Here is a 16,840-nt window from a genome sequence, read left to right on the forward strand (position 1 = left end):
CTTAGTAAGATAGTTATCTGAAAGATCAGTTTTTTTTTTTTTTTTTGTCTTTTGTTGTTGTTGTTGTTGTTGCTATTTCTTGGGCCGCTCCCGCGGCATATGGAGGTTCCCAGGCTAGGGGTTGAATCGGAGCTGTAGCCACCGGCCTAGGCCAGAGCCACAGCAACTCGGGATCCGAGCTGCGTCTTCGACCTACACCACAGCTCACGGCAACGCCGGATCGTTAACCCACTGAGCAAGGGCAGGGACCGAACCCGCAACCTCATGGTTCCTAGTCGGATTCGTTAACCACTGCGCCACGACGGGAACTCCTGAAAGATCAGTTTTTAAAATGTCCCCCAATGCAGCAATTTTGCAGGCTCTGCAGGCCTGTTTGGTCTTTCAGTCCGGCAGCCTTACACTGCTGTCTTGTATTGCTTCTCTTTGCTTTGTGCTGCTGTGGGGTCAGAATCTGCTTGCCGTTGAGAGCTTCCTGACAGCGGCTATTTCCTGGACATCCCTTTGCTCCTCTTGGCCATGCTCTTCCTTTATCTTCACCTGCGGACCTCAGGACTGGCCGCTGCTCTAGCAGGAAAATTCTTGTAGCTCCAGAGGCAGGAGGGATAAGGAAAGGGTTTTATTCCCACTTTTACCCACATGGAACGCCATGTCTGGCAGCATCCACGTGCTGCTCACACCACTTTCAGTCTTCTGGCAAATGGGGAGTTGTTTCTGGTCCAGCTCATCTTGGATCTGTTGCTTGACTCTGGGGATGAACTAAATCTCCCAAAGGAATGGTTGTCGCCGTGAGGGGGTGAAGGTAGGGCATGTTCTGACCACTTGTATTTCCTTTCCTGGTGCAGAAATTGTAGGGTGACGGTCCATTCACTGTTACCTTATGCCTTCATCCGAAGACACAAGACAAGTTTCTCCCCTTCTCACTTTCTCCCTCTCTGTCTCGTAGAAAAATATATAGACAGGGAAGTAGATGTAGATGCAGATGTGGCGATGAGAGCATGAGATTAAGAAAAAAGATAGGCAGCATATCCTTTTTTTCAAAGATGCAAAGACACCTTTGGAAAACCCTGCTGAAGAAAAATACACAGTAAATAGTCTATTAACTCCATTTATTGAGAAAGAAAAATCACCGTATGAAGGTATATAGGGTCTCAGGCCCTCTATAGAAAAGTTTCCGAAGCATCTTCCATAACGCACATATAGTTCCATAAATCATGGCAATTGTTTAAATTATTATTTATCTATCTACATTTAAATAATTAAATATCAATAGTTAGAACTTTAAATGGTTTTCCCCCTTTGGGGAGTGGGAAATGCAAGTCTCTTCTAGTTTAAAATGTGTAAGGCCGTTCATCTTTATGTGAATAAGTGATCACTAAGTTTTATTGCATATGTGCTTTAAACATTTGTCAAATTTGTCTACTGGATTTGTAGGTTGGGCTTCTAGGAATTCAGATGTTGTGGACACATGATTCAGAAGAGGCTTTAAATAATGCAAAAGATGACAGGAAAATCATGCAAATGACCAATCAGAAATTTTTGGATATTCTCAATACTCTAATTGGTCAGACAACACATGACCTAAGCAAGTTTGATAGAGTGAAGTTTGAAACTCTAATTACCATCCATGTGCATCAGAGAGATATTTTTGATGACCTGGTAAAGTATCATTTTTTTCTTAATTTAAAGTAATTTTGTGTTCTATTTAATAACTTAGTCCTCCTAATAATGATCATTTAAGAATTATACGTATTTCCTAACTTTTGTAAACCTTCCATCTTCTTGGTCCTTTTTTTCACGACTATCTTTGCCTATGCAACGCCTATAAATATCTATATTTGGTAGCTAAAATAACTGTGTGTGTATATTCATATTTGACATTTTCAAAATCTGGAATCAGCTGATGTGATTTGAACCAATCGTTCCAGTAAGTCAGTGACCAGGGCTGTGATATAATTAAGGCGGGCTTGGTCATGAGTGATGATGATATTAGTTTACAACCTGGGCCCTGGACTCACAGGGCAAGGAGAGCATGAAGAAAGAGACATGCCACTCCAGACTGGTAGGTGGCAATTTTAATAAGCAAGGAAATTGACCTATGAGGCCTGTCTTGGGCAGCACAAGAGGAGCAGATCTCCTCATTTGTCTGCCAGAATCTTCTAAGATTATACAGAGGCCGTAACTGTCATGTATGCCACTCAGACATTCCCAATAACACGTTGCTCTCTCAAGGCTGCGTCCTTGAGAACGACTCCCACTGGGAGCAGTGGGGAGAATGTCTACTCCAAGGACAGGGAAGGGGCTGAGGCGCCTCTGATGGCCTGGATCCATCCAGCTTGTGGGTCAGCCTGTGGTCATGTCTATGAGGTTATCTCCTCTAGCAGATGAGCCACCTGTGAAGGAAGTCCAGATTGAATAGAACCAAGCCTCAGGGAACTTGCATGGCTGTTCCATCGAGAGTGTCCAGCAGGGCACCATGGGCTTGATTTGGGCAGGGTTCTGCTGGGTGGGGGCAAGGGGGGTGATATTTGAATTCCCTTTGGAAATAGAACACTAACCAGTGGTCTCGAGTGGCAGTTAGCTATTATGGGGTAGGAGCCCCAGGTGGTTTTGCTGTTCCACCATTTGACTAGCTTCATCTTTAACTACCATTGCTTTGTTCTATCTTTAGGGCATGTTTTTCCTTCATCAGAGACACATAATTTATGTAACTTGGGATCCTTTTTTAGAGCTGATCATGGGCTACCTGTTTCAAATTTGTATCAAAAGTTCTCAGAGTTCCCGTCAGGACACAGCAGAAATGAATCTGACTAGGAACGATGAGGTTTCAGGTTCAATCCCTGGCCTCGCTCAGTGGGCTAGGTATCCGGTGTTGCCGTGAGCTGTGGTATAGGTTGCAGACGCAGCTCAGATCTGGCGCTGCTGTGGCTGTGGCGTAGGCCAGAGGCTACAGCTCCAATTAGACTTCTAGCCTGGGAATCTCCATATGCCGCAGGTGCGGCCCTAAAAAGGCAAAAGACAAAAAAAAAAATTCTCATCAGATAAGTTATATTTATTGACAATTGATAGGCATGTAGAGTCCATCAAATCCCCTGTAACCTAGATCCCTGTTTCCCTAGTTGTTGTATGATAATCCATTGCACTGGCATCACTAGGAGTTTGTTAGAAAAGCAGAATCTTCAGCCTCCCCGCTAACCCCCTCCAGAGCTACTGAATCATAGCCTGCATCTCAGTACAGTTTCCAGGTGATTCACATGCATATTAAAGTTCAAGAAACATTGCTCTACGATTTGTCTCCAGATCAAGCTAACCATCAAGAAGCCACATACTTAAACCATATTGATTTGGCCTTCTAGAGATTTGCTTTCACTGAATTGCAATTACTGTTATCCGTTGGCTTTCACTGAAGTCCACTTCAGGAAACATTTGTATGGAATCCATCAGTATCTCTATGAGTGCACTATTGAGGATCTTTATATATCTCTCACTGACTTATTTTTTTTTTTTCCTTTTTAGGGCTGCATCGGCAGCATTTGGATGTTCCAGGCTAGGGGTTGAATCACAGCTGCAGCTGCCGGCCTATGCTGCAGCCACAGCAACTCTGGATCTGAGCCACATCTGAAACTTAAACCACTGCTTGCAGCAATGCCAGATCCTTCATCTACTGAGTGAGGTCAGGGGTCAAATCCACATTCTCACGGAGACTACATTATTAGGTCCTTAACCCTCTGAGCCACAATGGGAGCTCTTTCTCTCTCACTGACTCTTAAAGCTTAAGTCTAATGGAATAAATTTCCTTTTAAAATTAATATGCTAAACAAAGCTTTACTTTCCATACAGAATGGATTTTTAAAAAGAAAATATATACACAATTAGACTATGAAACTATTTTCTTTTTGTCTTAATTGCTGCTGAACTCATGGTCAGTATGCATTCCAAGTAAAATGAGATCTTGTGGTCAGCATATATGCATTTTACCTTTCCGTGTATAATGCTTAAAACAGCGTCACATACAATAATAACTCAATAAATATTAGCTATTCCTCTTTATTTTTCCTCTTCTACCTCCTCTTTACCATCCTATCGGAGGGGTGAAAGTAGCTAGCTGACTGCATCTCCACGGCTGAGGGTCCTGTGTTAGAGAACAGAACAGAACCATCCGCTGGGGGTGGCACTGCATTATGTCACCTGAAAGTAGTTTTTTTTAAGGTGATGGATACAAACGGCACTTTAAGGGGGAAGCCAGAATTCTTAGCTGGAGGGGGAAGCAAGATCATAAACAAACAACAACAATGAAAAGCAAAAAATGTAAATAGCATGGAAACTTGACCAGGTGGAGAACTGAGCATTGTACAGTGGCCAGAGTCCATTTTTCAGTGTCAGCTGAGTGACGTGGAAGTGGGCCCCCAGGTGGAGAAGCAGTGAAGGGGACCACTTGCCACTTCCTGTGCTGATTCCCCTAAGTGGCAGGACTAGGGTTTCTCCAAGTTTCTGGGTGGAAAGTCATGAAGCATCCCAGAATGCGGTTGTGGTGGAATATGGTTCCTACAGTGCTTACCTGGTTTCTACTTCTTGCATCCCTGGTGGTGGGAGCCCTGTACCTCTTGCCCCGTAGGTGGAAGCTGAGAACCAGGCAGATTGATGGGCCTGGCCGAAGTGCCGGTTAGGAAGTGTGCCTCTAAGACCGTGCATCTCTCGGGCAAATCCTTTCTGGGGCTTTGCCACGAGAACAATGCCCAGCTTTATCTCCAGGCCTTTTAAAACTTCAGCTCTCACTCTTTCTCCAGAATCCTGGGTACCTCAGCTGTCCTTTACTTCTTTCAGTTTCTTAAAATGCCAACAGATCTTCTGGGTCTTCAGCTACGGTATTTTTCCCTCCCATAGCTCTATCACCCCTTCAGTCTTATTTTCCTGGCTAATCCCTATTGATTTATGCAGGGTTTAGTTTAGGTGTTTCTTTGTCCGAGGATCTCCCTCAGGCCTCCTAGACCAGGTGAGGACTTTTTGCCACATAATTTCATGACCTTGAGTTTCTTTTCATACCTTATTGCAGTTATTTGTTTATCTGTTTCCCTTTTGTCCTTCCTTGTCAGCTCCAGAAGGCAGCACCATGTCTGTCTTTGTTCACCCAGCAGCATCAGGCCCAAGGAGGCCCTCAGTGACTGTATTAAATGAGCGAGAATCAGTTCATGGATGAGTGAATCACCACTGTCCATATGTTTGTTTCATGATAAGTGCAATTCAGTGTGTAATCTCTCTGTATGTCCTGCTTTTAAGGTAAAAATGCATATCCGATCAGTTACTGATTTTGAGTGGCTCAAACAGAGTAGATTTTATTTTAAGGAAGATTTGGATCAAACTGTGGTGTCCATTACAGACGTCGATTTTATTTACCAGAACGAATTTCTGGGCTGCACCGATCGTCTTGTCATTACTCCATTAACAGATAGGTAGGAGACTCTGTTTTTGTTATTCCATTTCTGTTATCAAATCATGCACCTAAAATTGTTTCCAAATTGCATTTGAAATACTAGCAAAAGCATATGGCTATTGTGTTAGGTCTGTGCTAGCTCCCCAGAGTCTCACAATGAAATAACCGTTGTTATGTAAATACACATGTACGTTAAATGTTTATGAAGTAGAAAAAAATAAAAGAATAAAAGCAAGTTTGAATGTTAGCTATGAGTAGTTTAGTAATGAAGTTTCGATTGCTAGATGGACAACTCTCTCTAGAACCATAAAGGAGGCCGTTACAATTGCAATGAAGGAAGAGACCTTAGCAAGGGTCCAGTCTCCTGGTTTTTCAAATGTGGAAATTGATACCTAAAAATGAAGTTTCTTGGCCAGATCTGAATAATCAGCTCATGGTAGATCCCTTCATTGTTCTTTCCAATATAGGACACTAGACAAGAACTGGATCTTTTTCATCTTTATATGTCCCACAACACCCAGTTCTATATGCCCTGCATAGAAGACAATAAATGTTTGTAGAACTGACTTAAACTGGGTCGTAGAACAATCAATTATGCTGTTACTTTATTTTATTTTATTTTTCGCCAACCTGCAGCAAACGGAGTTCCCAAGCCAGGGATCATGCCTGAGCCACAGTTGAGACCTAAAGCACAGCTGCAGCAATGACAGTTCTGTGCCAGGCTGGGGATCAAACCTGCATCCTGGCGCTCCAGAGACGCGGCCGATCCCCTTGAGCCACAGCACGAATTCCAGTTCTGCTGTTGCTTTAAATAGGTCTGCCTCCAGGTAAAATAGGGCTGCCTCCAGGTAAAACACAGCCAAATTATGTCTTCCACCTCCTCCTGAGGAGGTCCTTTGATATGCCCTGTCCCATCGCAGCCCAAGTTTATCAGTGTGTTTTCTCTTCCATTGGTGTTTACACATAAAGCTTCAGGTCTTAGGAGGCTTCAGAAACAAGTATAACCGAAGCTGGATCATAAATACAAGGAGATTCATTATATTGCTCTTTATATGTAACTAAATGAGCAACACAATTCATAGTAAAATGACTTATTTGCAACATTGTGCTGGTGTTGGCTGGTACCAACTTGCAAGAGCCAACTGCATGCGTCCCTTCCCAGTTTTGTGCTATCACATCGGTAGCTTGTTGTCAGCCACCGTGGAAATATTTATACCATGGAAATCAGCAGACATGAAAAGCAGATTTATTTTTATTTCCTGGAAAGCCAGTTGTTAAACACCTGCCAGCATGCCACTGCATATTTGGTTCTCTGACTTAGGATTTATCCTGAATGGAAAGAAGGGATGCAGGTTGTAAGTCGGGGTTGTGGAGTTTGGAAGTTGTCCTAAGAACTTTCTGCAATCACTTACTACTTCTAATGAATAGCAGCTGCTCCAGCCTTGTGTGGTTGCCTGTGTCTCAGAGGGGCTGCTCAAATTCTAAAACAGACTGGCCCGTTCCAGTCACACTGGACTTTTGCTTGTGCTTCACTGTAACATATTACCCATCCCTGTAACATGTTTCTCACAACCCTTTGTCTGATTCACACCTGCAGATGTTATATCACTTTGGCACAGGCTTTAGGAATGAACATGGGAGGGGCGCCGGCAGGACCTGCAGGCACTGGCAAAACTGAAACTACAAAAGACATGGGACGATGTTTGGGAAAATATGTGGTCGTGTTTAACTGCTCAGATCAAATGGACTTCAGAGGACTAGGACGGATTTTTAAAGGCAAGTGTCAAAATGCTGTTCAATTATTTTTGGCAAATTTTTTTTTTTTTTGCACTTTAACTTTATTTTCTGATGCGGTGCTAAAGTGATATTATCCCACACAACTGAAAATTAGTCTAGGTTGATGCATGTATTGCCATCATTCTGAGTCAAAATGGCTTGATATCATCAACTTCATACGGTTTGATACTATTGCTGATGTTACAGTCCATGAGTTGACTGTGTATTGGAGTCAGTTTTTTTACTGCCTGAAACAACAGTGGAGCAGAATAACAAACTGACACCTGTCAGTTTTCTTTCTGCATTAAATCCGCTGAAATGAAAGTTTTTTTGTTGTTGTCTTTTTGCCTTTTTTCTAGGCCTGCTCCCACGGCATATGGAGATTCCCATGCTAGGGGTCGAATCAGAGCTGTAGACGCCAGCCTACGCCAGAGCCACAGCAACGCGGGATCTGAGTCCCGTCTGCAACCTACACCACAGCTCACAGCAACGCCGGATCCTTAACCCACTGAGCAAGGCCAGGGATCGAACCCGAAACCTCATGGTTCTTAGTCAGATTCATTAACCACTGCGCCACGACGGGGAACTCCTGAAAGATTTTTTTAGAAAGCATGGTGACACTGGAAAGCTAGAAGGAGGGGCCACCAGTAGATGGGAAATTTTGAGAAAATCCGGAAAGATAGGTAGCAGGTAGTTTCTGATGGACTAAGAAGAAAGGCTAGAGAGCACTTCAGTCTTAGAATTCAGTCCTTGGTGATCTCATGCAGACCCTAACTTTAAATACTATTTAAATGATCAAATTTACATCTTTAGCTCAGACTTCTCCTTGAAACTCTGGATTCGTATATACAACTAATACCCATTCCTTGGCATTGCCACCCAGATATCTAACAGGTCCAAATTCACACCACCCAGAACCAAACTCCTGATCCTCCCTCCCCATATCTGCTTCTTTCTCAGCTGTTCCTGATGACTAAATGCCACTCTGTCCTTCCAGATACTTCCACAGAAATCTTCGACTTAAGCTTTACGGCTCTCTTTTTCTCATACTCACATCCACACTGTCAGCAAACACTTACTTAACTGTACCTTCAGGATACATCCAACACCAGCTACCTCGCCTCATCCCCACTGCCATCATCAGAGCTCAAGCCAGTCATCCTCGCTCGCCTGTGCTGGCCCAGGAAGCCTCCTAATTGGCCTGCCTGTGTTTACCCCCATGGGGTCCATGCTGGTCTCAAAACAGCACCACTGGGATCCTTCTAATTGTAAGTCGGATCATGACATTCTTCTGCTAAAAGCTGGGTAGTGGCTTCCTTCAGAGTAAAAGCTGAAATCCTTGCAAGGTCCTATATTCCAATCACACCTGCTCCTTCCGTGCACCCCCTACACCCATTGTATTGCTCTGACCTTCTGACTTCTTCTCCTGAGGCAGTGCCCTCACTCCCTCCACTGCAGCCACATTGACCTTTGCGATGTTTCTCAAACATCCCGAAACACACTCCCTCCTCCTTCTGCGTGCCGCCCCTCAACCTCTTCCCCCAGATATCCATCCACAGAGCTCACTTGATAAAGGACATCCACAAACACCCTGCTGTTGAAAAGTTGAGGGCATTCTCTTTGAGAGGAAGTATAAGGTGAGGATTTCCATGACTGTTACTTTTCCTCATCATTGTGTTCTATAACCTACCCAGTGCAGTAAGGAACAGCAACAACAAAATGCAAAGAGTGGAAAGAAATACAAAATATCATTATTTACCAATGATGTGGTAGACTGTCCAGAAGCATCAGCAAATCCAAAGAAAAATAGAATTTAGCAAGTTTACTAGAATGAGAAATCAACACCCCAAATGAATTTTTTTTCCATTAACCACACACACACACACACACACACACACACACACAGTTAGAAAACTGACAATTTCAGGAAGGTGTCATTTAGCACATAGTTAAGCCAGTGTGGTGCTGGTGCAGGGCTTGATGACTAGACCAGGAAATGCAGAGAATGCAGGCCATGGGTGTGTGGAAGAGGGGGTATTGAAAATCAGTGATGAAGAGATGGAGTTCACAATAAAATGATGAATATTTAACAAGGGAAATTGGTTCTCTGCATACATAAAAATTGGATCCCTGTAACATGTATGAAAATCGGTTCTGAGGATTAAATGCCTAAATGTGATAGACAAAAACCTGTGTGGCTTTGAGAGGTAATAAAGGAAAATCTCTCTGTTTTCAGAGTAGAAAGGGGCTTTTTATATAAAAACCACAAACTATAAAGAAAAAATTGATAGATTTAAATGGGTAAGAGACTATCCCTGTAATAGACACCATGAGATTGCTTATCTAGCTCTTACCTTTAATTCCCTGGCTGTTGGAAATACATGTATTGAACAATGTCAGATCTGAACTGCGCAGGTCCACTTATACACAGATTTTTAAAACTAAATACATGTTACAGGAGTACAGGATCTCAGGGCGGTTAAATCCCTAGATGCAGAACCGGATATGGTGGGAGGGCTGACTGCAAAGTTACACATGGATTTTCAACTGTGTGGAGTGTTGGTGCCCCTGATGCTCACGTTGTTAAATTGTGTGTGTGTATATCTGTCCATTGATCAATCAGTCGATTGGTGGATAGATATAGATAGATAATACACATATATATGATTTTACAATCTTATGATATTTCTCCATTTAAGAAGGAAAAAAAATAAGCTGCAAACTGGGGGAAGATATTTTAACATGTAGCATGTACAGCTGACAAAAGATTAGTATCCAGCATTAGGAAAGAGTTTCTTTGCATCACTAAGAAAGAAATACAAAACGTTAATGGGATAGCATTCACCCTGCTGCCAGCTGGGAAGAATGGAAAAGCCTGATGAACCACTGTTGGTAAGGGCGTGTAGAATTTGTAACTCAGTACTTCTCTGTGAGTTGGTGGAGCTGCTTCAGAGAACAGCTCAACATCAGGTGGGAACATGAAGGTGCATGTTCTCCTGGACCCCACATCCCTGCTTTTCCACTCCTCTCGCACACGCTGCAGGAAGACATGAGCAAGATGGAAAGGTCATTACAGCAAGTTATTAGGAGCAAATATCCACTGAGAGTATCCAGCATGCCACTTCCCATGGCATGTGGAAGTTCCTGGGCCAGGGATTGAACCTGCACCACATCAGCAACCCAAGCTGCTATGGTGACAACGTTGGATCTCTAATCAGCTGTACCACAAGAGAACTCCTGAGAATAGAATGAATTTTTTTAAAAAACAGGTATATTGATGCAATGGAATACTGTACAATAGAGCATTTTAAAATAGTGAATTAGGCCTACGTGATCAGCATGGAGAAAATTGAGAAAAATAATTTGAGTAAATAAATCAAACTTCAGGGAGGATACAAACAGTATGTTATGGGTACACAGAAAAATAAATAGATAAATATGTGAACTTTGAATAAGCAAAGTGTGTAATATTTGTTAATATATGCATAAGAGCAGAAGTTTGAAAGCACGCATAGGAACCCATGACATCAAATTCAGGATACAGGTTACCTCTGGAGAAAGACGGAATGTGGATGTAAGAGAGACCTACATGGACTCCAACTTTAGTTCGAATGTTTTATTCTTTAGGGTGAAATCTGAAGCAAAATTGTTAAGATCTGAAGGAGGTGGGCACATGGATATTCTTTATAATGCCTATCCTTAAAAAAAAAAAAACCCAAAGAATTAATTTTGGATCAGAGAGAAAGTTCTTCTGTGGATGACTCCTGGCTTGAGGGTTGGAGATGGTTGAGAGTAACAGACTAGAGGACAAGGTAAATTCTAGAATGCCAGACCTAGAGCAGAAAGCAGAGAAAAAGAAAAGGAAGCAGCTGTCTCCAGTATTTTTCCTCTGTGTAAAAGCCCCGAAATGAGAGTCCTGGCAAAGACCAGTGCCAGGGGGGCTTGTGGCAGAAAGGCAAGCAGTACACCAGGTCAGACCGCCAGCCACATATCAAGAGGGAAGGCTCTTCTGCCTCTCCCATCCCTTCCCCAGATCACCAGACACAGCCGTACATCCTGCGAACAGGTTTTGCTTCTGGAACGAGAAGATATACACATATGCAGCAATAATCAAGTCTTACAAAATATTTAAAGGAATTAAGAGTCACCCCAAAGAGCAAAAAGACCTACCAACTGGCCTCTGAACTGATTGATAGAGGAAACAGAAGAAAATCCGAAAGTAACTAAAATTAATAGCCTCTGGGAGATTCAAGAATTTATCACATAAAGCCAATTAAAGAGAAAATAGGCTGCTACTAAAAGAATAAAAATTGGAATAATCAAAAATTGAGAAATGTAAATTTTTTAAAAAAACCAAACCTCTCTTGAGTTATAATATCTAGCCAAGTGAACAGATTGCAAAAAGAAATGGGAAATTTAACAGAAAATTTTAAGGGTCATAGGGATAGAAATATAACTTTCAATATCCCAAAGGAGAGAGAAGAAAAAGTGGAGGTGGATGAAGGGAAGCAATAAAAAAAAAAAAAAGCATTTCATGCAGTTGAAGATAATGAAGGTTTTCATCCTCAGAGATTAGACAGGAGCAGTGTTCCCAATATCCAGAAGTAAATAAAAATCCCTTTGACCATTCTTTCACCCAGCTCCCTGGCTTTTCTCTCTTTGCAACAGGAAGCTAACAGAGTGATCTCTCTGACCCAGACCGGGCGTCCTTTATTTTGTTAATTTCCCCAAACATGGCTCCTTCACCTCCATCCCCATTGGAGGTGGCACATCCAGAGTGAATCAAATTTTACCACCTTTCCGCATCCCTGGGTGTGATGACATGCCTCTGCTTTCATTCTGGCCAGACTGTTTTCATTGTTTTGGTGATGATGTACCAAATAATTAAACCTCTCTATATCACTGGAATTAAATACACCTTTATAAACAGCCAGATATGAAACTTTATATAAATTGTATCTCAAGATGTAATTGTTTGAGAGCACTTTGGAGAAGTGATTGCTATCAAGAAGGTGTATTACAAAGTAAAACTTACCATATTAACTGTTTTTCTTACCAGGTCTTGCACAGTCAGGTTCCTGGGGCTGTTTTGATGAATTTAACAGAATTGAATTGCCTGTATTATCTGTGGCAGCCCAGCAGATTTACATTGTTTTGACAGCAAGAAAAGAGAGAAAAAAACAGTTCATTTTTTCTGATGGTGATTGTGTTGACTTAAATCCAGAATTTGGAATCTTCCTAACTATGGTGAGAACACAGGTTTTAAATGCAATGTATTGCTTTAATTTTTATAGACTTAAGAGAAAGCACATGTTAGTGGGTAAATGACTGACTGTCAAAGGGTCAGGAGTTATTCCCTCTTAGATGATTTTTTTTGAGTAATAAAAGTAGCCCAGCCAGAAGATAAACTAATGATATGGTAATGATAAACATATCTGCTGTTTATTGAGCACTTATTATGTGTAAGGTGATGGGCTAAATGTCTGCTGTATTGTATCAAAGAGGGGAGCCCAGTAACAGTCCTCAAATCTTAGTGGCTTAAAACCTCAAGGATTTATTTCTCCATCCGACTGCATGTCCGCTGTGGGTTGAGGTGTAGGCATGGAGAGGACAGGGGTGGCCTTACCTGTCCTTACTCTGGTTCTATCTCAGTCATCACTAGTTGCTGTAACAAAAGAAAAAAAGCAGATGAAGAGCTCTGGCTCTCACAGTTTCTGTCCAGAAGGGACATAAGTCACAACCATGGGTTAAAGCAATTTATATGGCCACACCTAACACTGAGGTACTCAAGGCTCAGGGAAGTTAAAAAAAGAAAAGAAAAATCACACAGCTTAAATCACACAGCCAGTTAGAGAAAGATGTTATTGTCTAACATCAAAACCTGACTACTTAACCTCTACACTTGGCTTTTCTCTGACACTTAATAAAGGATGATGGAGATGGTTTAAATTTTCCAAAATAATTCAGTGAGGTCCTGTACCAGTGAATGGTAACAAATTCAGTTACTATGTGATTGAGGGCAGAGCTTTGTGATACAGAGTTATAAAATAGGAAACCAAAGGGATGAATAAGCAGAGGAGTTTCTCTGAATTAGAGAACTGAAGTTGATGTCGAACCAGTTTGACTTAAGGCTTTTATGTGGTCTCTATTCTGTTAAATGGCTAAGTTGCCAAATAACACAAGTATCTTGAATTTTAAGTGTCCCAGCGGATAAAGAGATTATAGGAAACACTATCAGGAAAGTTTCTGATAAACTTTAATGTAAGGAAACATTCCACTGGGGGCAAATAATAATAATGCTGAATTGATCAGTTATAATTCAGGAAATTGGATGAAGACGTTTACTCAGTGTGGTACTGCGGCTTAGAAGAAGCCTAATGTTCCCTTTGGATTAAGAATAATATTGGACCTATCAGTTAGAAAATGCATCAGGCTGTGAATAAATGAGACATGAAAAATTGTGGCTTGACACCAAAAGATGTATTCTCTTAAGATCCTTCGATGCTTCTACACTATCATGGTTTCCTCTTCAAGGTCACCTTATAACCCAAAATGCTACAGAAGCATTCCTGTTTCGTTGCAGCCAATTGATTGAACAAACTCAATCAAAGAAACATCAAGGAGGATATTTCAGACACTGTGACTCACAGCAGAGAATTGGGTCACCCAGAGGAGTTTTTAATCTGGGAGATGATGCACCCAGCTTGCAACTTGGGTTCTGTGGCTCAGGAAGGAGAAAAGAAGTATGGAGAGGCAGCCAGCAGTCTTGGTATTCTCAGCACCTAGCACGTTATCTGGCCTATTGACAGTGCCCACTCAATGCTCAGACACTGAGATTTCTTCATGTACTTTCCTGAGATGACTGACTCCTCTTTGCCTTATTTGTCTTGGAACCCTCTAACCTTTCCTTTGGGACTTTTGAGTCTGACATATCCTCAGCCCGTTGCTACTTATGAGATCTTTCCACCTTTACATTTTGTCCTCATCACTAGTTTTCTCATCATTCTGTCATTATTACCCCTCATCCCCATGTTTTTGTCTTTAATGGTACTTTGTCAGCCACAGAACTCTAGAATTCTGACTGCAAGGAATAATGGAAGAGGTGAAATAAAAATTACCCAAGTAAACCGATCAGTGTGAAATCCTGAGTTTTCTTTATCTTTCAATAATATATTTTAGTAATAATTTTCCAGGATTTATACAGTTTTCTTTTACCTTGTTTTCTATTTCCTTAACCAGTAGTTACATGGATGCTTAATTTTTGCTACGCAAAGTGGTGTGTGTGTGTGTGTGTGTGTGTGTATGACTTTACTAGAATAATGACAATGGAAGAATGTAAGAGGGAGTAATGTGACGCTAATAAATATATATGGTCCAATAACTCGTTTTTGAAAAAAGAGGGACATTTTACGAATCTAATGTTTTATTTTTCAGTACCATCCTAGAATCTGAATTAGATATTTGAAATGTATTTGTATTCATGAAATGAAATTATATCAATAATTAAAAATTAAATAATTTTAACTTTTAGAACCCTGGATATGCTGGGCGCCAGGAACTGCCAGAAAACTTAAAAATTCAGTTTAGAACTGTTGCTATGATGGTTCCTGATAGACAGGTACGCACCAGGATTTAAAAACATAATGCTTTTTTAATGTTCTTTGCCTGCTTTTCACTAAAGCTGGTGAAAAAAAAAATCTCACTATATTATTTTTCAGATTATTATGCGAGTTAAACTTGCAAGCTGTGGTTTTCTTGAAAATGTTATCTTGGCTCAAAAGTTTTATGTTCTTTACAAACTCTGTGAAGAGCAACTCACTAAACAGGTAACTTTGTATTATCTATTTTTTCCCTAGCTATAGAACTTGTTTTTTAACTTTGCAGTTTTACCTTGATAAATACTAATTAGGGAGTGAAAAAAAATTCATTGACTCTTCTCTAAAGCATATTCATAATTAATTTGACCTATTGATTATGTATTTTTAAAAATTATTTTGAAATTATTATAGATTCACTGAAAGTTGCAAAGAGGCTTCCTAAGAGGTCCTGTGCAGTCCTCACCCTGTTTCCTGCAGCAATACAAAATCAGAAAATCGACTTTGGTACAATAAACAGAGATTACTAAGCCTTCACCCGTTTGTCATGCACTCCTGTGTGCGTGTATGTAGTTCTGTGCAGTTATGTCACGTGTGTAAGTTCCTGTAACCACCACCACAGTCAACCTGCAGAACTGTTTATAACCACAAGGCTCCCATCTGCTCCCCCTCTGCAGCCACACCCACCTCTCCACCAAATCCCTAGCTCGATGCTGCCCCAGTCTTTCCTATATCTCTATAATTTTGTTATTTCAAGAATGTTAAAGGGAATCCCATAAGATGTATCTGTTGGTTACACATGTTATTTATTTAAAAAAAATTTTTTTTTGGTCTTCTTAGGGCCGCACCTGAGGCACATGGAAGTTCCCAAACTAGGGGGGAACTGTAGCTGCTGGCCTATGCCACAGCCACAGCAATGCCAAATCTGAGCCGTGTCTGTGACCTACACCACAGCTCACAGCAACACGGGATCCTTAATCCACTGAGCAGGCCAGGGATCAAACCTGTGACCTCATGGATGCCAGTCAGCTTCATTTCTACTGAGCCACAATGGGAACTCCTGGTTACCCATTTTAAATGGTTGCCATTCAAACTGACAGACAGTATTATTCTCAAAAGATATGTAAGGTGTGAACACAGTATCATGCAGCTTGATCTTTGCAGTGCAGCAATCATTTCTCAAAGGAAAGGAAAGAAAATTGAGCTGATAAAACTTTGCAGCTCAGCCACTCCCAAGGTACAGTAGCTAAGTAGAACATCTACCTCTATCCCATTGTTAGGATTTTTCAACAGAATCATCTTTTCCCTTTCTTTTCTCATCTTAGGTTCATTATGACTTTGGGTTGAGAAACATTCTGTCTGTACTGAGGACACTTGGATCTCAAAAAAGAGCCAGACCAGAAGATAGTGAATTAAGCACAGTCATGAGAGGACTAAGAGATATGAACCTTTCCAAATTGGTATCTTTCTTCTCTGAATTAATTGCTCTTTCAAGATTTTGACCTGGCTGACAAGTGGGGGTTGGCTCATGTGATGCTATTAACATTAGGAATTGCAGGGACAAAGGGTGCGTGAAGCTATCACTGAGCTTCTAGAAGAAGACATCTCCCCCCCCCCAAAAAAAAAACCCCATGTCCTTGTATGACCAACGTGGGCTGGAAATGCATCCTTTTATTGGTCTTGTGACACAGAATAGGCTTTATCAGCAGGTTTTAACCCCCAAATTTCAGTCCACTATTCGTAATATAACACAAATTCTTTTTTTTTGCTTTTTAGGGCTGCACCTGTGGCACCTGGAAGTTCCCAGGCTAGGGGTCTCATCGGAGCTGCAGCTGCCGGCCTACACCACAGCCACAGCAACGCCAGATCCGAGCCGTGTCTACGACTACACCACAGCTCACAGCAACACCGGATCCGTAACCCACTGAGCAAGGGCAGGGATCGAATCCGCAACCTCATGGTTCCTAGCTGGATTGGTTTCCGCTGCACCACGATGAGAACGCCATAATCTAACATAAATTCTAAACATGAAAATCGGGAA

At 41.5% G+C, this 16,840-nt stretch overlaps 1 protein-coding gene across 1 annotated transcript in view; it reads left to right on the forward strand.

The window, feature by feature from the left end:
* The window catches only part of DNAH8 (dynein axonemal heavy chain 8), a 269,859-nt gene that overhangs the window by 104,025 nt on the left and 148,994 nt on the right, over window positions 1-16,840 (forward strand). Inside the window, 7 exon segments of the mRNA XM_047797103.1 lie at window positions 1,432-1,656; window positions 5,275-5,447; window positions 7,026-7,204; window positions 12,264-12,451; window positions 14,736-14,822; window positions 14,923-15,030; window positions 16,125-16,259. Coding sequence (XP_047653059.1) covers window positions 1,432-1,656; window positions 5,275-5,447; window positions 7,026-7,204; window positions 12,264-12,451; window positions 14,736-14,822; window positions 14,923-15,030; window positions 16,125-16,259 — 1,095 coding nt within the window.

This window comes from Phacochoerus africanus, chromosome 9 (genome assembly GCF_016906955.1).
Source record: "Phacochoerus africanus isolate WHEZ1 chromosome 9, ROS_Pafr_v1, whole genome shotgun sequence".
Classification (NCBI taxonomy): Eukaryota; Metazoa; Chordata; class Mammalia; order Artiodactyla; family Suidae; genus Phacochoerus; species Phacochoerus africanus.